The sequence below is a fragment of the Enoplosus armatus genome, chromosome 7, assembly GCF_043641665.1.
Source record: "Enoplosus armatus isolate fEnoArm2 chromosome 7, fEnoArm2.hap1, whole genome shotgun sequence".
Taxonomy (NCBI): domain Eukaryota; kingdom Metazoa; phylum Chordata; class Actinopteri; order Centrarchiformes; family Enoplosidae; genus Enoplosus; species Enoplosus armatus.
In genome coordinates, this window is record NC_092186.1 from 26117663 (window position 1) to 26140542 (window position 22880).

At 41.6% G+C, this 22880-nt stretch overlaps 1 protein-coding gene across 2 annotated transcripts in view; it reads left to right on the forward strand.

The window, feature by feature from the left end:
- Nucleotides 1–2059: 2059 nt before the first annotated feature.
- st3gal3a (ST3 beta-galactoside alpha-2,3-sialyltransferase 3a) overlaps nt 2060–22880 on the forward strand; it is a 32902-nt gene continuing 12081 nt past the window's right edge. Inside the window, exons 1-7 of one of the 2 annotated variants that reach the window (XM_070908602.1) lie at nt 2060–2285; nt 7706–7748; nt 7895–7987; nt 14962–15056; nt 16520–16583; nt 18705–18800; nt 20073–20259. In XM_070908602.1, the coding sequence (XP_070764703.1) occupies nt 2060–2285; nt 7706–7748; nt 7895–7987; nt 14962–15056; nt 16520–16583; nt 18705–18800; nt 20073–20259 (804 nt within the window). The remainder of the gene's footprint in view (nt 2286–7705; nt 7749–7894; nt 7988–14961; nt 15057–16519; nt 16584–18704; nt 18801–20072; nt 20260–22880) is intronic. The other variant, XM_070908603.1, reaches the window with a different exon arrangement.

Genomic DNA, 22880 nt, shown 5'->3' on the forward strand with positions numbered 1-22880 from the left:
TCTTCTTCACAGAAATGAATCAAATGCATGTATATTATATTATAATTTATATATATATGTGTATATAAAACCACTGGTTAAGCTCATTTATTCCCAACATACATTTTGGTGGAATACAGGAGACCAGAAAAAAATAGGAACCACTTTGTTGACCTTTTTCGTGATGTCAGTGTAGCTTGGTTGAGTGACACATCGACGATACTTTCTAAATGGGCCCTCTGCTAACAAGAAAGGCGGCATATTTTGAAAAAGTCTTAAGTCAGTGTCCACCTACTAGCCAGCTTTTCCAGCTTTCAACAGCAATCTCTGGTGGGAACTGTTGGGTCTTTGTAATAATGTTATACAGAGTACAGTCTAGACCTGCTCTATTTGTAAAGTGTTGTGAGATGACTTTTGTTGTGATTTGGCACTATATAAATAAAATTGACTTGAACTGAATCTCACAGTCTTCCTCCGCACATAGATGTTGCTCAGCTGTCATCAACTGAAAGCTGTGCAAACTGTGAGGAAGACTGAGAAGGCTTTGGAAAGCTCCATGAGTGGACTTTTGAGTGTAGCATTTTTATTTTGTCAACTTATAAGGCCTTTTTTTTTTAGATTCCCTGCCACTGAGATCAGAACAAATAAGATCCTTTAAGGTCTCTATGTAATTAGAGAGATTAGTGAGATATTGAGGCTCACAGTTTGGTAGCGGAAAATCTGTCAAATTCAGTTGTATGTCATACCAAAAAAAAAAAAAGATTGAGTTGTTGTGGAAAACAAACATGAAACCTTAACATTTCAAGACAAGAGTGCAATGTCATAATAGAAAAACACATCCTGCATTATTAACATGTAAAGGAATAAATCTCAGGGTTATAGCTCTGCACAGCGTGGCGTTAGTCATTTCCCATGCAGTACCTTACAGAAGAAGTCAGTGTGGTTTCACATGCCAAAATGAAATATGTTACTTGTCTCAAGCTGTTCCGAGATCACCAGAGTCTGACTCAACAGAAAGAAACCCTGCAGACGGCCATTTAGTGGGACTGACCTGATAATGGCCTTTTGTTTTCTGCAAACTCAGTTGAGAAGCTGCTCGTCTTGATCAGTGTTACTCACTATACAATTTACTCACAATACTACCCGAACTGCCACCAAGTATAGCAGCTCTAGGACTATGCATAGCCGCAAGTAATAGCAATAGCAACTATATTAATAATGGAAATATGACTAATAATAGCAATAACAGCTTTAGTAATAGCTGGCCCATGGCGGCAGCAGCCAGGTGAGACGAGAAAGCACAAAGAAACTCCGGGGAAGATAGAAAGTTAGTAACATGCATTGGTGGGACATGAATGTGTAAAGATGGAAAGGAGGAAAGCTCAGCGCATCATGGGAAGTCCCCCAGCAGTCTAAGGCCTATAGCTGCATAACTAGGGGCTGGTCCAGGCAGTCATGAGCCAGCCCTTAACTATAAGCGTTATCAAAAAGCAAAGTTTTAAGCCTACTCTTAAAAGTAGAGAGCGCGTCTGCCTCCCGGATCCAAACTGGGAGCCGGTTCTACAGGAGAGGAGCTTGATAACTGAAGGCTCTGGCTCCCGTTCTGATCGGGTCCTTTTAACACGTCTGAATTAAAGGAAGGACAGACCTCTGCCTTAGTATCAGCTGGGAATTTCCCCGAATGTCTGGGTATGATGATGCTATCAGTTTCAAAACAAGTGTAGCAAAATTGATTACATTCAGAGCTGAAATTGCTTGAATATATGCATTGGTATGCATGAATTGACCAGGTCAGGAACTGAGTGGACCCGCGAAGACCTCCAGTTGTAGCTTATAATGTGGACGTGGACACAGCAACAGGCCCCACCCCACCCCACCCCCCCGAGTGGATCGCTACAAATGAAGTCTTCCTCAGGAAAACACCGTAGATGAATTTGATACTTGTCCAGACTGATGCCGAGCCTCAGACATTGGGCCTCTGTGGGGGATTGTAATTAAGTAACAACACGCTGCTAACCAGTTTATTTGTCCTGCTCTAAACAGGCTCCAGTGTGGGATTTGCCATGTATGCTAGCTGGAGATGAGAATGAAACCCAGTCGCAACCTCCTCCTGGGCCTGTGCTCCATGCTGGCCCTGGGATTCCTCTACTACTCATCAGGGAAGATCAGCTTACGGGGCTGGAGCCACAGATCATGTGAGTTTTCTTCTGATGAGTGCGCATATTGTGACGTACCGTACAACCTTCATTCTCTTATGTCAGTCACTGACACAGACCACTCCTCTGAGAGGACCACAGGGGGACTCTGTAGCACCTCGCTAACCCTCCATCACCTGCTGGTTAGTCTGGCTCACACGATGTAGGTTGTTGGGATAATTTAGTCTCCAGACGTTCCACCGAAACAAGTTCACACTATTTAGACACTAAATAGTGTGAACTATTCTGGCTCAACTTAGGGTCTCTAGTGTGGAGACAGGTGTGGCTATGTGAGGCTAGCTGCTGGTAAACAAAAAAGTCTGAACTCTCGCTTGGTTCTTGAAAAGCTGTAGTATTTATTTTCTGACAAACTTAAGCTCACACTGAACAGTTGCTGTTATATTCCCAGTTTGCTGCTAACCACACCTCCCTGTCCTGAGCCATACACACACACACACACACACCATGCTGAGCGCTTCCAGTAGAGTGGTACTACTCCGCTATTTGCAGACAGTATTTGCGTTTTCCTTCGTTTTGTCCTGTATTGTGTCGAGTGCCAGCTCTTTCTCATCTGCACTGGCCCCCAGTTGCATTCCTACAATCACTTGTAGTTGTTTTGTCTCTCCGAGTTAGACTGGCCACGCATGGTTAATTACATCACTTAAGGTGCTTTCAGACGAGCAAGCGGTTGCTGCCTGGCAACATTGGTGATCTGCATTTTGCAGCAGCAGGGCAAAACTCTGCTATACCTACTATAATCTCATCACGCAGCTAAACAAAGCGGGTCAGGAATATGGCACAGTTCATATAGTAGGTAACTAGCATCATAAACATTGTCTATTGTCCCAAACTGGATAATCAAACTTTAAAGCTGATGTTACTCCAATACGTTTCTCTCCATCGTCTGCTCTCTGCTGATGAAGAGGCGTGTAATTAAGGGAACTCACACTCAGTCAAATCAGCTCCTGCATAGTTTACCCCGCTGTAGTCTCGTCATGTGGTTGCCATGGTCACGCGGTGAGCCTGACCGGCAAGCTGAAGAGGTTGTACCATCATCAACTGCTGCCCACCTCAACGGCACGACTGCCACTGTGTTTACATTGAAAACGACGAACAATGGAGGCGGCGACCGCTCACTGCAAACACTGACCGCTTGTGTATTTAGGCCTGAAGAGCTACATTCTTTTAGCCAAGGGGTTAGACTGCAGCCTGTATGAAGACATTCATTTATCAAACATATCAATATGACTAAAATGAGGTCTGTTAGGGAGTCATAATGTTGTCGAGACATTTGAAGACCTTGGGATCACCTTGGGATCTGGGAAATCCAAATTGAAGGGCATTTTTCACCATCTTCTGCCACGTCTTTATAAACAAAATGTATCAAAAAGCCAAATCTATAGACCAATAGAGTGCTGCAGGGATGATGTTTTTACAAGCATGACCAGACAGATTATTGGGAAACAACTGGGATGTATACATAAAACGCAGGTGAAACAAAAAGCCAGACTAATTGATTCTGATCCTGATTCTGGTCATCCCCCTTTTAAAGAATTCATAAAACTGCCCTCAGGAAGGCGCTATAGCGACACCATGCCAAATGCACTGACCTTGCTACATTCGTAAACACCATTCACGCTGTTTTCTGTACTGTATATATAGGCTACTCGGGTAATGTCAAATAAACTGCCAATAGAATTCTTTGTTGGATAGCAGTTTATAGGACCTCAGGTCTTTTGTACAATGTGTTTTAACCAACCTGTGAAGCGGAAGGCAAATTTCCACTTTTATGGTCAATAAAGATTATTCATTTTTTTATTATTAAAGATGATTGTTATGAACATTTGGAGCCATTAGCTCCTCCAAAACAGTTGATCCTTGCAACACAAACTAAATTTAAAAAAAAAGAAGGTTAATCCTTTTTAGGACAGGTTCACATTTTATAAGTCTATGTTAACGTGACAGTCACATGCCCATATGCACAGCTAGAGTTTTTATTTGCTCTAAGTATTACTCTGCATTGGCCGTCACAAGATCCCTTCCTACTGTAGCTCGATTTCGTTAAAGTAGTTAAAGTAAAGCGTACAGCTGAGGCTACAGTTCCCTCTTTGTGTTTCCTTGACGATGTTTCCTTGATGAGCTGCGGTGGAGAAACGTCAGGAAAAATAGGGAATTTCAAAAGACAGTAACTTCAGAAGACACCCAGTTGATTTATCGTACACAGACTTATTTTTGGTATTTCCACACCGAACAAGGACTGAAAGACGTTCACTTTCATTAGAATTGCATGAAGAGCGGATCTCATCGCGGCCGACATGGACTGAAGGAGCAATTACAGCGACCAAACGCTGTTTCAATGTACGCGGGCAGACGAGTTTTGTATTAGGATTCATTTAAAAAAATATATATTTTAAAAAATGTGAACCTATCCTTTAACATTCAGCGTACCATTCATAGTTTTCAGTTCTGCATTATTAATTTAGTGGGTTTTTTTTTTTAACTTCATAAGAATCTGAAATCTAAATTTAGTTTGGAGTTTATTCATCATTTTTAGCTGTGTATTGCTGCAATACACATGACTGTCTGCCCATCTAGACATCCACACTTTTTATATGTTTTTAACAAAGGAATGTGGAGGACAGACTTGGATATTGGCTGAAATGAAAACTTACAAACCACGTCATGAAAAAGCGAGTCTTTTGTGGCGTGTCTGTCTGCAGAAGCTAGCCATGTAACATCTTACCAGATGGGGGAGCCAGTCCATTTACTAAGAGACTGGATGTTTCATCAGTAGTTTTAGTTTAGTTTCCTCTTCACTGCCTCAAAGTAGGAAAGCGCTGGACATTCAGCACTTGGGCTCATTGCTGATCTAAAGTGAAGTGGCTCATTTCTTGATTAGTTCATGTTTCAAGTGTTCAAAACACTTGAGCCCTTTTGAGGTGCCAACATTGATACTGGGTATTGGTCTGGATTTGAGCTCGGAATATTTCCCTGACGCCCACTGAAACTAAGTTCCTTTTTAAATGTCTACATTTACATTGCTTACAGTTGAATAAATGAATAAGACATTTTGAAGTAAATAACCATGTGGATACAGTCATTATGAAAGATGAATCCTGCTCATTTTCACAATAACAGTCTGTTTTGATTTCATGCTTTTTTCCCCAATGACTCCCAATTTGATCTCACACTTCTCAGTCTTTCAATCAAGACAAACAGGGCAGAGCAAGTTAGGCCATTGGTTGTCGGCCCATTCAGACCAAAGAAACAGTTCATGTTGAACATTTAATCATATTGAACCATACAAAAAAGGGCACGGTTTGATTATGTGGAGCTGATGCCGCACAGCAGTGTGCTGTATGTGATATGCTGTTGACATGTTGAATATTTAACCTGTTTGGAATATTATGAGGTGTGTAGTCCTAATTCGGGAAATTCAACAAAGTCACATTTTAATCAGGCCAACTCAAAGCATTCCACACTGTGCTCAGTTTTTGTTGGAGGGGGGGGTTTGAATCCATCCAATTATTTAAGAAGAGAAAATGACATTTTTACCTCGGGCACATCAGCATTTGCAAGCAATTTGGTAGATGGTTTTGGAATGGATGTGTGTGCGCCGCTCGCTAGGGATGAAGGCTTCGCGCAAAGTTCATAAAAGGGTTGGTGGAGTTGAGGCTGGAGAATAGCCGCGCTATCCTGTGTCAAGGTCTTGATTAGAAAATGGTTTGTCAAGTAGAGCCAAGCAAATGCGTGTTATTTAGCGCACTTGAGCTTTTCCTGAGTCTGTAAACTCTTGGCAGCCGGAAAAGAGGACCGTGCCAGACAATTCAGCTGTCGATTTACCTTTTCAAACCGACCTTGTAGCAGCTTGTACTCTGTACCTTCTAACTACTTTGCGTAGATTGTGTGGCTTTTATTTTATATCCAACAGTGGTGCCATGGTGGTTATGCCTATTCCTTAATTTGCTTTGAAAGGTGCCGTAAATACCCTCTTACAAAGACGGAAAATCTTAGGCATATGGGTTTCAGAGATTTCTTAATAGTATGCAGACATGGGCTACTATGATGAATGTAAACACGTATTAAATGACTCACAAAATACAGGAATCATCTATTACATCGCATATATGTGAATTTATTAAGTTCAGGGTCAGTGAAACTGAATACTGTGAGGCAGTGGTTCCCAAACAGTGGCTCGGGACCCCCACAAAGATGCCAATATGATATACGTGCAAGTGCACATGCCAGGTAGATTTCTTTTGTACAGGGTTGGATATAATCCAAATTGGATGCTGACACAGACAGCAGGATACGTTAGCCAGGGACTCATTCACTAAATTGAGGTATCACACGGACCCTTGCACTACATGCGCAAGGAAAGTATCATTTGAGCGTAATGCTGAATTAAACGTCATATCTAAGCCCTGTCTTTTAATTGACCAAACAGCAGCTGTAATAGCTGTAAAGAGCAAAAGCACCCACATACATATTTACTATAGCTTGGGTCTTGAACGCTCATCTGGTTCCATTTCTGAATGAGAAAATTAGGGGAGAGCGAGGGGACTGCGGGTGAAGCAGATTGAGGCAGGCGTGAGATGCATGCGGAGCTGGAGCTGGCTGAAGCTGGAGGCAGCTATGGACGTTAAGGGTGCAGCGCGCACATTTCCATTGTCAGATTTCTTTAAGAAAGTTGCCACACAAGGACATGCTAAATGCAGTGCCCTTAACTTACATTACTTATGTAGCAGTCTAATTACATTCATTGTAGGGTAAGTTTTTCCTTATATCCTCATGCTAAAATCGACTGTAAGTTTAAAGCTGCCGGGGGGGTTTGCGTCTTTGCATGTATTATGAACCACTGAATAGTGTTTTCAAATGGACATATCACTGGAACTGAATTTCCTGAATTGCATTTCCCCATCTCACCGTTAACCCTTATTAAGCCTTAAAAAACACAAATCTCACATGACAGAAGGAATGGCGTGCTGATTTACTCTCGCTCTGATAGGGATAAAACTTGATATTCTGCCTCAAAACGCTTTGTGTACCTAAAACAATTTTTGTGCATTATTTGCATGATCCACATTGAACCAGATCAACAGATCTACCCCTCACCCATGGATGATCCATTGGCCGTCATTATCATGGTGCTGTTCAGATAACGCTGATTTATTCTATTCCCAGACAAAATGGCGCCATAATATGTATCTTTTATGTTGGGCTTTTGCATATTTCAGATGTCCCATAAGATAAAATGTCTCCGCATTTCTGCTGGTGTACTTAATTTGTTCCAAGACTCGAAAGACTCACGGCACACTACCTGCTTGCATTAGCACTGAACATAGGCATGTAGAATCTTCCAGTATGAACAGAATGACTTAATGTGCCAGTGCAGAAAGCTCTAACCTTCTTTGTAATTAAATGACTTCAATGTCATAAAAAAAAAAAACCTGATAAATTACTGATATTCTAAAGGTTAAGGCATATCATTTATTTCAATGACATTTCCCTTCTTCTTCTCCTTTGTCTAGTGTATGACAATCAAGGGTTCCTTCTGAAGCTGGATGGTAGTCTGTGAGTATACATTTTACTAGTTTCACTTCCCGCTCAAAGGGCTCGTTTGCAGGCCCAGTATCAGTGGCGGCATGAGGAGTATTTGTGTAATAATTACTGTATGAATATCTTAATCATTGCTCGACGTCACTCCTCCGCGTCTCCAGGCCTTTGGAGCTGATGTACAAGTACGGCAATCTCAGCGAGGGAGCCTGTAAGCCTGGTTTCGCAGCTGCCAAGATGACTGCCATTTATCCAAAGTAAGAATACTCACCGTGTGCGTTTCTACACATTTGAAGGGGTTGAAAATTTGTAAATCTGTAAATTTGTAAATTACAGTTGTTGTTTTTTTGTTTTTTACAACAGTCTTTATTGTTTTTATTTATTATATCTTGATTCTCTACTTATGTCTCTATTGCACTATCCTGTATGCTGCTGGAACAATGCAAATTTCCCCACTGAGGGATTACTTGTTTTAATCATTTTAATAATTCATATTATTATTAATTAATTAATTAATTAATTAATTAAGTTATATCTGTAATTACAATAAATGCAGCTATTTAGGTTGTTTTTACAATTTGATGGTAGGTACTCAAGAAACCGCATAAAATGTTTAAAGGTCTAAAAAGTTTTAAACACTAATAAGATGTGAAAGCACTAAATGTACAAGATACATTGACACTGAAATGTGTTTTTATAGTTTTGTCCACCCCAGTTATGATCAGTGAGGGTAGTTTAAATAACAACAATGATAATCATTTTTGGCAAATAACAGAAACGCCTCTATGTATAACGCTATACAGCTCAACAGCGCCACAAACTACACCCACCAAAACAACCCGCACAACTGAATCGACACCTCTTTAAAACAGTTTCAACGCAAACTGAACATTAGAACCGTCATGAAGGTAGGATTTATGTTATATCAGACTGCATTAGTTTTAGCGAGGTGTACGTCGTGAACTGGCATGGTATGTGCATTGCAGGAATATTTCCTTTTCAAAACCGCTGTTGACTTGGTATCGCATAAGATCTCACAAGGACTGTCGCAAAAACTGGCTTCATACAACAAATCACTGTATAGTTCAGTAATGGCCGACACACCCCAGGGGAGGAATGCAGGTACAATACAAGGCCAAAGTGGATGCAGGTTTTGCTGTAAGCAGGAGGCAAAGATGCATGAACACACAGAGACGGGAGAAAATTGAGGACTATAGAGGATAGTGATAGAGAAACATTCTGGGACCTAAGGTTGCTCCTTTTCCTGATGCATAATAGGTGTAATATTTCATAAAAAATATAATAAGTTCTTCTGAAGTTAGCTTTTTATTTCAGGCAAGGCAGGGCGTCTCCACTATAAAACCCTGCAGGCCCCCCCCTTTACATGCACAGGCAGTTGGTCCGGACTAAAAAAAAAATATTAGTCCAGCAGGCAAAGTGGCATAAATAAGACAGACAGAAATGTTCTTTGTACTCAGTTTGAACACAAAATGTGTTTATGAATAGAGTCTGTCTTTATTGATAGTTCCATGTTTAGTTTTGTGTTCCAGTTACATGTTGAATTGAGGCAGACTGACTGTCTGTTCTAATCCTTTTGCTGGTTGATTGTATTTTCTTTACTAGGTGACTTACTTACGTTTCCCCTGAAGCAGTTATACTTTTACTTTGACTACAGACTTGCCATTGTTGTCTATCCCATGTGTGACCACAGTTCTCTATTATAGTCCAGTATAATTCAGCTGTGACGTCCAATCCTTTGTATTTTCTACCCGTTAGCACAGTAAAAACTACAGGTTCTCAGTTGACCTAGAGTCCTACACAGGATCCTGACTATAGTGAGCCTGACCCCTATAGAAAAGGACTTTCCTTGTGTGATGAATACCCACTGCAGCTGTGAGTGGCAGCTTAGAATTCATAGAAGATCTAGTCTGACTAGGCTGTTGGGATAAGTCTGCCATTGGACTAGATAGTCATAGTACTACTGTGACCTGTCTGTATGCGATCACCAGTGTGTCACATACGCCTTGTGTGGCTCAGTGGTTACCACGGTTCATACCACTGTTGTACCTCATAGCAAGAAAGGGTTCCAACCTCGCCAGGCTCCCTGGGGTCACTCTGTGTGGAGTTTGCATGTTTTTCCCCTGTGTTCCCACAACCGAAAGAAAAATTGTTAGGCGACATCTTGTATAAATATAATAAATGTCAACATAAAATGTCTTGTAAAAGACAAAGGAATTAATCACGTGCGTATTTTTCAATTTCAAATCTCAATTAAATACGTATGCTTTAATGTGGCAGCATTCGAGGCTTGACATGTAGCTTAATATAATTTACTAAAGGTTGCTATCTTGAGAGCAGACATAAGCTGCACAAGCCTGTCTCAACATTCAGCAATGCCTACAGTGGCATGCTAGGCTACTAGCCTACGGGAGATGCCACATTAACCATTTCCGTCACTGTACGGGAAAAAGAAAGGCGGTTATGCTGCTTTTAAACATGGCTGTACTTTGCAACCTTTCCCCCTCACAATGACAAAAGAAGTGCTCCAAGTTATTGCAGGGCACGTATGAGTTATAATATTAACATGGTTTTATATCTAAACATCGTGATAAATCTATAGCTGTTAGGGGCCCTTCTATCGGCAGTTGCCTACCTTGCCTAATGGTAAAGTCTGCCCTGGTGCTCTGGCGAACCACCTAATTCAGCTACTGTATGCCTAATAACTGGCCTAAATCAAGTATTCTGAGTCAAGCAGCCATATGTTATAGAAAGCTCTCTGATCTCAAAGTGGTATGACAGAGGAAAGATCCCATTTCTGCCTCTGCATTATTAAAGGCCGAAGAAGTCCCCACACCGTGAAAGCCCTTCACCTGCTTGTGTTTTTAGCACTCTGAATAAAATGAGTCCGAAGATGCAGCAGTATGAATGGGCCCGTGTATTTGCGTAGATCTATTTTTGTCCTCTTCTGCTCTGCTGTTGTCCCAGTGCGTGAGAAAACCTCAGGCCGGTTCACTTATCCACTTACTCTCTTGAGCACCGGAGACACGCAACCCTCAAACCCACCAGGGCCTTGCAGACGGCAGCGTTAATGAAGTGTGCTCAGAGTCCAGATTGTAACCTGTTAAAATAACACAGAGGGATTTCCCTCAGGAGGAAAGACCGGTAAAATGTCCAGGGGATCCTTGACCCATTTATTTTGCTGGTGTCTTTGCTCACCCGGTTCCTCTGCTACAGCCGACAGCAGGTGATGCAGGTAAGGGATACTCCAACAGAGATGGAGTCATCCTGCAGCTTGAAAAGAAATGTCCTTATCCTGTAAGCTCCACTTTGTCACACTAACCCCTAACCCTCATTAACAGTTCTTTATCTAATTTCAAAAAGCAACCGTATTCGTTTGCTTCATTTGAATGGAATAACCATGTTTTTACACAGTTCATCACTTTCATACAACATTTTAGCCATGCTTGTTTTAGGAATGGCAATGTTGGTCTTACTATCCAATGGATTGCCATGAAATCTTGCACAGACATTCGTGGTTCCCAGAAGAAGAATCCTGTTGATTTTGTTGACCCTCTTTGTTGACAGGCAGAGATTACTTTGTTGTGATCGGCTAGCAGGCTGCAACAAAAGAGGGAGACGCATGCCAAACTTTTATTTATTGAATTTATTAAAGTAAGTGACGAGAATAACTGTAATTAGATGTGAAAGTCAGAATCAGTGATGTATGAATGCAGTGGATCGTGTGAGGGGCGAAAGGGACCGACACACTGGCGGCTGGGCGAGCGGGCTGATGTACCTGAGGAACTGGCCAGGTGTTAGCACAATGACAGCTCAGCTCCACCCAGCCAAGGACCAGCAAGACACACAAACACACACACACACACACACACACATAGTACACAGGACCCAGAAGGCAAACAGCACTGGGGCTACCACAATATCATCAGGTTAAAAGAAGATCTCCAGTTGTGAGTGACTGTAGCTGCTGTTTTCTGCTTTGATTTACCCACTTTCATTTAGCGTTTTTGTTGCTGGCCGCACTCTTGGGGGCTTGTAGTCTGCACTGGCAGTGACAGAAGGCCACTTAAGTATAACCTATGAAAAGTGGTTTCAGATTTCAGAAAATATCTCAATTTACAGAGAGAAAAAGGAAAAAGGTGGATCGCTCCCTCTGAGTTGGGAGGGAGTTCCTGCCTCAAGCAAATCTCAGGGTCTTGTTCACGAGTGAGGGTAAAACGGAGCGTGAGATTGAATGGCGGATTGGTGCGGCGTCAGCAGTCAAGCGGGGGAGCCGAGCTGGAAGGCAAAACTTTTGATTTACCTCTCAATCTACGTTCCAACCCTCACCTATGGTCACGAACTTTTGGCAGTGACCAGAATGAGATAAGATCGCGGATACAAATGGCCGAAATGAGTTTCCTCCGCAGGGTGCCTGGGCTCAGACTTCAAGACAGGGTGAGGAGCTCAGACATCCGGAGGGAGCTCAGGGTAGAGCGGGTCGCCCACTGATCACAAGGTTGCCGATTCGATCCCCAGCTGCTCCTGTCCACATGTCCTTGGGCAAGACACTGAACCCCAAATTTCTCCCGATGGTCAGGCCCGCCACCTTGCACGGTAGCTCGCTGCCATTGGTGTGTGAGTGTATGTGTGTGTGTGTGTGTGTGTGTGTGCGTGTGTGAATGGGTGAATGAGAGGCAAAATTCTAAAGCGCTCTGGATAAAAGCCATTTACCATTTGATTTATACGGACTGAACCAACAGCCTTTTATAGCACGACATTCAAGCAGGATAAATAGATCAGAACACACCATCAGACACTCTTAACAGTATGGAGACAGAAAGGCAAGATGCATCATTAGTAGCTGATTTCTTTCAGTTGTTTTGTAGACCTTCCAACATTCACTGATTAGCAGGTGTTTTGTTTTGCCAAATTATGCGGTTCATTAGGTGATATTTATGACACATGAAAATAAACAAGCCGCCAAAGCTGCTGCAGGGGTTGACTCGGTTAAAGAAACACTTACTTCAAACTTTCAGTTCTTCCACAGCAAATTCCTGTTTGGGTTTATGTACATGTTACCTTTTGTAGATTTCATTTGTCAAAGTCGGACGCAGATTATATTATTATTAGATTATTATATTAGCATTTAAAGCCAACTTTTCAAAGTAGAAACTATTAACTGGTTTTGACAAGGAGTGGATGCATTTTCTGATTCATTTTTAAGTATTTTTTCCCAAAGGGAGACTTTTTCTTATGTCAAAACATGATGAATGTGGTTGGTCCTGTCAAAAAATCTTCAGCAATTTACTTTGGCAATCAGTGATCTGACAGAGCACGTACTTAGTTGCCGTCCAGTATTCCAGGAAAATCAATCCTTTGGTCACTTATATCGCGCTTTACAGATCAGGTCTCATTCATCCATTCACTCACACATTCACACACAGATGGCAACCGAGCTGCCATGCAAGGTGCTGGCCTCCATCGGGAGCAACTTAGGGTTCAGTGTCTTGCTCAAGGACACTTACGACACTTCCCCAACCTGCTCTACCCTGCTTTACCTCCCGTGCGACAGTGCTAACCACTGCACCACCATGCCGCCCGTAAAATGTAGGATTTTTTACCTAGTTGACGCTCAGTGGCATCATGGTAAATTTATATTTGGTCATGTTTTGTTTTGTCATCTCTCAACCGGGGGGGATCTTGACAAAATGCATACAAACATATACATTCAGTACATACATGTTCAGCTGTGCTCAAACAAGAAGCTCAACCGTGTTCATTCATCAAGGCCTAATCGACCAAAGTGGAGACAGATGTGAGGATTAAATAGAGCGTAACATGTTTAACTGTGTTGTTTTTGTTTTACATGCAATGTTGAGCACACCTTCATTATAAATTCACTGTAGGTGGCAACCGGCCGGTCGGACTATCTTCACGTAAAGTAAATCATCATCTTATTAAGTGTTATTGTATTGTTTACGTACCTCTTCACATCCTTCACTGCTACCGTATACATCCATATACAGGATAATAGTTTAAAATGCATCCGTGCTCCACTGAATACACTGTTGGTTACAGTTAGCCACGTATTTGCCTCACGGCTACATGTCTTCATTGAGCTAGACCGATAAATTGGCCAGGATGGTATATCAGCTGATATTAGCTTATTGCAGATATGCGGTATCTGTGTATATGTTGGCCGATGAGTAACTATAAATTTGGAGTACAAGTTGCAGAACAGTACAAGATTGTTTGTTTATGTTATGTGTCTATGTTTAAAAAAAATAATAATACTATAGGCCAATATATAATTATCAGACTTTTCAACTCTAAAATATCAGTACCAGTATTGGCCTCTGAAATCCAGTATTGGGCGGACCATACTTCGTTGGCCAGATCGCAAATTTGTGCCATCACGTGCTAAACTTTTGGTATTGTTGATTCATCTAAGATTTGATGTTCATGTATAATGCTAATGTTTGTTAAAGGGGGGATTAGTGCTCCAGCATAATCCTTACTGCTGCTCAGATTTTTTGGGAGCTCCCTCAGAGAGGCTGTTCTGCCAAATCAAAACTGTTTAACCGTCAAACGTGTGCTGTCCAGGTAGAGCTGTGAGACATGACGATGAAGGTACTAGTACAATGGTCATCTAATGTCATAAAGACATGTCCGTTTCATAGAATCGTTTTTTATTCTCATGTAGCAACCATAGCAATCACTTGTTTGTCTTCCTTTTTTCTTTTGAGCAATGTTGAATCTGAAGCAACATAGGTTAGCTAGTGGCCTGCCAAATCAGGGACCTGATCCTTGTCAGTGGAAAGGTGCCGGTTCAGTCCCCGAACCACCAGGATAAGTCTTGATGAGAAAGTAAACGGACCGTGCTTGCCACCTTTGAAGTGCCCTAAAGCAAGGCACCCAACAAACTGCTCCCTTGTCGCTGCTCAGTGGCCAGTAGGTCAGACTGGATATCTGCTCCCAGTCTCACTGTGTGAAATTTGCAGCTCCATCCTGTACTCTCTGTACTCGTCTCCGAGTTTGTTTTGGTGAAGGGAAATTGAGATAGTCTGTGGATTAGCTGGAAACACGATGCTCTAAATCCTCTTAAGCATTCTGCCATTAATCAGTGCATCTACACAGATCAGGGCCGTACGGGTCTTGGACAGATATTGCATTAATGAATACCGCTTCTTCATTCTTACTTGTTGTAACGTGTAATCTTTTATATCAACAGGTTCACCAAACTGGCGCCCATGTTCCTCGATCCAAATTACAAACGGTTCTCCAAGATTGGTGATTATTCGCCTCCGTTTGGTGTAAAATCACAAGGTATGCTAGCACATTCTTGTCTTTGCAGTTGAAGGAAATACAGATCAAGGCCTCAGTATGCTTCAAACAAACTAGTTTGCATGTTGTCCGACCACGTCAAAAAACAAAAGGGTTTTGCATCCCACTTCCCTTCCAATCTCTGTCCAAGAATTCTGTCTTTTGTGTGTCTTTTTAGTATTGACAGAATGATTCATACAAATGGGGATAACTGAGCAACTCTTCTTAGCATTCATGATGTTGCACACTGTTTGATTGGGGTTTTTTTACATGAAAAGTGACAGAAATAATTGTGTGAAGAATAGGAGGGGGAAAAAAAGAGATTTGAGTTCAGTCCCTCTTACTTTCATGACCCCCAACACCAAGAGAGTGACAAAAAACATTCATTTGAAGCATACTGAGGCCTTTACACACACATTCTCACACCCTGGTACTCAACTGAGCATCCCTGAGTGAATTAGTGCTGCAGCCATGCTCGCACTGTGGCAAAATGACACCGTCCACTCTATCCTTTGAATACCAAAAAGATTGAGAGTGTTGTGTTTTTCTTCAAGCAAGTGTCTTATAAACAGTCCACATTTACAAGCCAACAGCCAAGAGCTTCTTTTCATAACTTGAGCAACTCACAGACTGAACTAGCTATAGTTGATAAAAACCCGACAGCGGCGGTTGACTGATATTGCAGAAATGATACCTTATCTTTTTAATTTGCTCATCTGGATACGCCACAGCAATGATCACTTAGCATTAAAGATGCCAGCATTATAGTAAAATCATCAGTCACATTTCAATCGATCATTTCGGTCGACAGCAACACGGGCTCCTGCTGCTTTGGCATTTCTATCTGCTTGTCACAATGAGCAAGTGTGCAGAATAACAAAATTGCCATTCAGACTCACACTTCCCTCCTATGAAGTAAAACAGATTTGATTTTGGAACAGTTCAATCTCAGAGATGGTTGAATGCATTCATGGTGTGGGTTTGGGAACCACTAAGGTTGAAAAGTGCTACATAGAAGTTAATTTACTTTTCTCAGATCAAAGCCTAATGAGTCAAACCTGACGACGACAAAGCTTTTATTCCAAAACTGTGACAGATAACCTCTCGCTCAGTTGGCTCTCATCAGGCAGAGAATGTCTTGTTTAGAAATGTTGTTCCCTCAGCCGACTGTGTCTTCACACCCTCCCCCTCTGTCCACTGTCTCACACTGGATGTACATCACTCCCTCAAAGGAGATGGTGGAGTGTCTGTGGGCTCCCACCTTGGTGGTTATGTAACATTGTAACGTGAAGAAGCGCCAGCCCACCCAGCCACTGGCTTCCAGCCTGCCTCATTTATCACAGCTAGTGCAGTTGTGCTGGAGATGAGGGCATCATAGCTGGGTGGAATGTGGAGGGGAGACTTATTTCACTTTCATCTTCATCTCACTTTGTTGTTTTCTCTTTCTCTCTCTCATATGTCTGCAGAGAGGATTATAGATATTCTTCTTTCAGCTACCAAGACCTATGGCCTTGGGGAAGAACTCGACAGGTAAGTTGGTGCCAGTCGTCCTGTCACGCTCTGATCCACAGTGCAGTGCGTCACAATGTCATTCCTCCATTTTCTTTCAACTCTTTCAGCTACCATTAGGAGAATAAATAAACTGTTGACAGTGAGTCCGTTTATAACACGGAGTGAGGCTTAAATGCCAGTCCATTCAAATTAAACATGTCGTAGAACTCTTCTCCACTCATTAGTCACCAAGAGTATTTGGCTTATGTACTGTATAGTCCATCAATTAGTCATCTGTCTTTTAAGTCACCATAAATATACCTTCATCTTTTAAGTTTACAAGGAAAATACAAATGCCAATAAATACAAAACATACAGCAATGCAGACAACTTCAAAAACACAGTATCATATCTGAACTCATCAATGAGTTAAAGGTTCAATATTCAACACAAAATGACAAATTCTACACTTTTTCAACCTAATTGTACAAACATATTTTTCAAAACACAGTACAATTAAATCTGGTTCTTCTTCTGTGTTTTTGGGTAACCCAAACTAACTTCTAAGCCAACCAGCCGTGTACCTCAACAGGTCCCTCCCCTTGCACAAGTTCATATTGTTCTCAAGAAATTTCCCTTTTTTGAGAACAAATGTAATCCACTGTAGTTAATAAAAGGCTTCAAATCTAGTTCTTCGTTTGACCCTCTTGGGCTTAAAGTGCCCAATTTGGAAATCCAAAATGCCTCTCTCTTAAGGAGTAGCCCTCTTTTAATCTCCCCTGGAGCCCATGTTTGGACCCTTGGAGTCAACACATGGATTGGTTCACTCCACTGGCCAACGGCTTTCTTCCATGATCATCACAAATCATCATCATCATCATCATAATTCGGAAAGGGCTCTTTGTGGCTTTTCGAAACATTGGACCTAATGATTCAGTATCATAATGACACATCTGTCTGTCTACCCTGAAAATCCAACGTTAATGACTGGATCCACGTCAGTTATTGAAGAAACTGTGTCGTTTGATTCCACTTTGGGTTGAAGTTTTTGTCTTTATATGGACCTCATCACAGACACTGTGTACAGACCATATTTCATCAGCCAGCTGAGACAATTAGGAATGTGTTTATTTTTCCACCCAGAATTAAGCGGAGCAGACTAAACACGGTACACATGTTGTACTGAGTCTACAATACGACATTATAGTCATAATATTAACCAAAGTGTGACACACTTGTGTTAACTGCCCCAGAGAGTACTTTATTTGAGTATAAATACTGAGTAAAGAAGCTAACCATAATGAACTGTGGCATTAATAGTCCTCAGAACTCATAGATTTCTACATTAGAATCTCAGAATGAATGATTACATGAATATATAATATAGTGCATATAAGGAAGTGCCTCACAGTGTTTTTGTAACCATTGAAACTAATCAACAACAACAACAAAAAAAACACGCTTTAATAGGACACACCAAAATGATCAGTGATGCAGCCAGTTGTTTTTTAGAAGTTGCATAATAGAGATCAACTGTGTGTAATCAAGTGATTGTGTGTGTTAAATAGACCTGTATCTGGAAGGTCCAACAGGTGGTAAGTTCATTTCCTGGCAAAGACTACACCACGAAAGACAAAGGAACATTCCACACAAATGGTTGACAGGTTTACTGAAATGTACTAATCAGAGTAAGGATAGACATTCAAGGCATATCAGTCAGAGTGCGGCCTATTGGTCCCGGCCCGGCTGTAAATCTGTCTTGAGCAGGCCGTCCTCAATATCTCAATTTACTCTCAAGCTGGACCAATCAGAAGCATGGCTCTATGGAAAAAGCAAAAACAACTACAAACATCAAGATCAGTATTATACAGGCACATATTAAATCCAACACATCAGTTGGTTATATATATATATAAGATACCAATATTTCAAATGTATATCATCAATAACAGAAATCATGCAGAAAAAATAAAACAATTATCATAAAAACTACTCCTAATAGACTAACCAACAGGAAAACCAACACAAAGACAAAGGAAGATAATTAGTACAGTGTGCTGATCTTTTGTCTCTTTCTTGGGGGGGAAAAAAACGCATGGGGGTAAATGACGTGAGTAGAGTAGTCCCACATCATTATGGTGCATTTTTTCTGTGTTACAGTATGAACTGTAAGACGTGCATCATCGTAGGGAACGGAGGAATCCTCGCCAACAAGTCTCTGGGGCCGAGGATTGATGAGTTTGATGTGGTGGTCAGGTACAATATGACACAGAAGTTCACAGACATTACACACTTTACTGGTCCTTTTTTTGTTGTTTCTTGAATCAAGGGTCAAAGTTTTGTAGACTAGGTGGGTGCCAATTATATTAATAAGATAGAGAAATCAACAATAAACAAATCAGTTAGTATTAGAATCAATACATTGACTATATAATACATATTAGAGTTACTGTGGCCTTCATGTCAGCTTGTAACAGTCTGGCCATTCTCTTCTGACCTCTCTCGTTAACGAGGCATTTTCGCCCACAGTGCTGTAGCACACCATTTTCTCCCCCCACCCACCCACACATACACACACACACACAAGAAATTTGGCTTGTGCGATCAAGGGCAAGGACAATTTCGAGAAGAGAGTTGGCCCACTGTTACCGAGTCAAAGAATGTGGCGATTGGCCACAACATTTTCTTGGCTGCAGTGAGACCAGCACATAGAATGCATCTCTGCAAAGACAAATCTAAAGAGGACTCGTCATTAAATTGGTCACAATTGGGAGATGTAACGATCTTCATAGAATGACACCTTCTAGGGGTTAGGTACATCCTATGAGCAAATTTGTAATGTGTTACTTGATGGTCAAGATTTTTAGATGTACCACACAAAGTTTTCCTAAACAAATCTCAGCATCATTTACAGCTGATAAGTCCCTACACCATGTAGCTTCTACTGGTAATGGTTTATAAGATTCAAAAATAAATGTGTAAAGTTCAGAAACAACCCCTTGTGTTGGTCCTACTGAGGCTAATATTTTATGCAAAGGGTGTGTAGGAGCACCGTATGCCTGCGTGGCTGATCTCAATTGCAGATAGAAGAAAAAAGATGATTCCAGTAGATCATATCCAGCTCTTAAGCCACTGTCACCACAGGTCCCTCAAAACATTAACTATTCTGCCAATGTCGGAATGAGAAAGGTATATTGCCAACAAGAAGTGTAAAATCTGTGAATTACAGTTCGGCAGGTTGTGAGCAGAAATTACATTTCAGGGCCTAGACGTAATTTGGCTTTTTTCAGGCTCTTTCCTTTCCATATGATTTGGAGATAAACGAGACAATAGGAGGAGCAAGTGACAGCAAGCTGAACAAATCACTTGTGGAAAGCAAATGGGGTATTTGAAGAACCTGCATTAGCTACATAAAGAAGGATATCATCAGCATACAATGATATCCCGAAAAGTGAGCATTAGGACCTGTTTTGATTATTTTGGGTAGTGATTTCTGTGAGTGATTTATTGTGCAGCTGTGCGTTGCAGGTTAAATGAGGCCCCAGTGAAAGGCTTTGAGAGAGACGTCGGCTCCAAGACCACCATGAGGATCACCTATCCAGAGGGGGCCATCCAGAAGACCGAACGCTACGAGACTCAATCCCTGTTTGTCCTCTCTGCCTTTAAAGCTCTGGACTTCAAGTGGCTCCGACACATGGTCTTCAACCAGAGGCTGGTAAGGCAGCTGAAAACTGTTTATTTTGCCACTGCACCAGCGAATGCAGCTGTAGCCAGACAGTTAGTGATAGGGGTCTCAGTGTCACTACGTGGACAGTGACAATGTTTTTACCCACCAGTTTTTATGTACATTTTTTGGTAGGAACATCAGAAATTCACAAATATCACCAAAACATTTGATAAAGTCAGAAACAGGAGTTAAAGGCTGATGGAAACAGATTTTTAGCCACGCTATCTATTGATGGTAATGTTGGCCCACCACTTTGAGGGCAACTACTCATGCCACAACTACTCATTAATAGAGTGCTGCAGGAATGAGTCCTAAAACCTGGAAATGAGTCAGCAGTTTTACACATCCAGTTCCCTCATCTCGAAGTCAGTGGGTTTTTTTAATGGGTTTTTGGTTAGATGCCTGAAATAAGGTCTGTGGTTAACACAAGCTTATGAGATTTTCACGCTTTGTTCTACGACATAAAATTCATGAATTCTGAAGCTTTTACGTGTCTTAAAAAAGGTGGTCGCTAACAAGCAGCTAAATTAAACTACAGGGAGTTTCAGGGACATTAACGTCTTCATGCCGAACACGGAAAGTCATCTACTCGCTAGTCCGCCTTTACAGCCTTGTTATGTTTATACCCTATATCAGGGGTGCACACACTTTTTCAGCATGCGAGCTACTTATAAAATGACCAAGTCAAAATGATCTACCTACTATAAAAATGCAAAACATATTTATTTATAAATATATTGAGTATTCTTTATATGTACAATATATGTTGGTGTACCTTGCATAACTGCATGAACCCATATTGCACAATATAACTCTGTACATTTTTTGCCATTACCTTACTCTGATGACTTGCAATGAATGGAATCAGCCAGGGATGCATTTTGCCGCACTTGGCGCGCTTGTACGCGCATGCGTGGTGAACCATGTGTCAGAAAAGATCAGATGTCAGACTGGCTGCCCTGTATGTCAATCAAGTGACAAATTTCATGGTGAGGATGGATGATAGGCTGACGTCTATTTTTTTAATGCCATGCGATCCACCCACACTACCTTTGCGATCGACCGGTAGATCGCGATCGACGTATTGGGCACCCCTGCTCTATATCTATCTGTCTATATATCTATATCTATCTATATTCTCTGAAAAGTTAAGCTTAGTGGTGGTAAGCTTAGCCTAACATTAACTTTTTACTTCTGGCGATTCCATTTACGCTTCAAAAATTATAAAAGTGGTGTTCATTAGTGAAGATTATCTTGCTGAACAAAACGTGTAAGTATCATAAACTTTTTTGCCACAGAGCTTATTTTCTGCAATAATCCAAAATCCCATTAGCTTTTTGTTGAGGGAACCAGGGCGATGCTAACTTCCGGGTTTGCCTACAAAAATATGTCATCCCTGCAACACTCCACTTCCCACTGTTGAATTTCTTATGATCAAATATAATATCTTTTTTTTCCCGACTAAATGAAAAATCTGCTGTGTTATGCACTTTCAAAGTGTTTAGGTAACTCTACTGAGAATGTGTGTGTGTGTGTGTGAGAGAGAATCATCCATGCCAAATTATCTTGACTCCAATATATGCACAATAGCAGTAGTCGTAGCAGTAGTTTATAGTAATGGTAAAGTTAGTTGTTTGGAGGAAAGGAGGAAAACAGCACCGACTTCCTGTATGTGTGATAAGTTTTGCTGAATGGAGCTGGAAAGGATGGCCATGGTAAATAAACATGCACACACACATGCTGTGCACCTGAGTGGGTTTCCTGCCTGTTTACATAACAAGGCACTGTGGCATGCAAAGGCCCGTGGCACCGCAAAACCAGAGGAAACAGCAGCGGCGCGAGGCCGGTTCCTCTGTGGGGTAAAAGGGAAGAGAAACGAGAGCGGGAGGGCAGGTGAGAGGGAAGTCTGTGAGCCACATGAGCCGAGAGATGAAGAGAAGGCAGCCCGGGGAAACTTCTGAGGAGGGCCAGGAGGTCCAGATGGTCGAAGAAAAGACAGTGACACGTATCTCTTGACGGATCATAAAGAGAAATAAAGAAGGCAGATGGTTGCAGAGGGATATTCTCTGAGACAATTGAGGTGTAGATAATCCAGCAAGTGTGCAACTTAATAACACAGAGATCTCCTTCATTAAGGGCACTATTGACTGGCTGTTTCCCGTCTTTATTCTGATTATTCGGATCAGCCAGCTATGTGTGCTTTATTGGCATGTTAATAAGTGGATGTATACGTCTGTGTGCACTCTATTCTTGAAGCTCTGCATAGCACACCGCAGCTACTGTTACTGCTGGTATCTTTAACTCAAGGGCATGGCTGCATTCTCTGAGGTTGTAACACAAGCCAATCCACCAAAAGAAACACAGGCAAAAGTGGACTGCCTTTAACTGTCGGTAGCTTCGCCAACAGCCCTGAACTCGCATCGATCTGTCGTACGGAGCGCATTATGAACAGAAATGCGAGGCAGTGCAGATGTTTTTCCAAGTCCACAGCAGATTGGATTGAAGTGTGTGCGACAGAGTTCTGTTCTCCTGAAAATGCATCAACAAAAGAAGCATTTGCAAAAGAAGCGGGTTTCTACACACGTCCTTGTCGTAGTTCAGTTACAAAA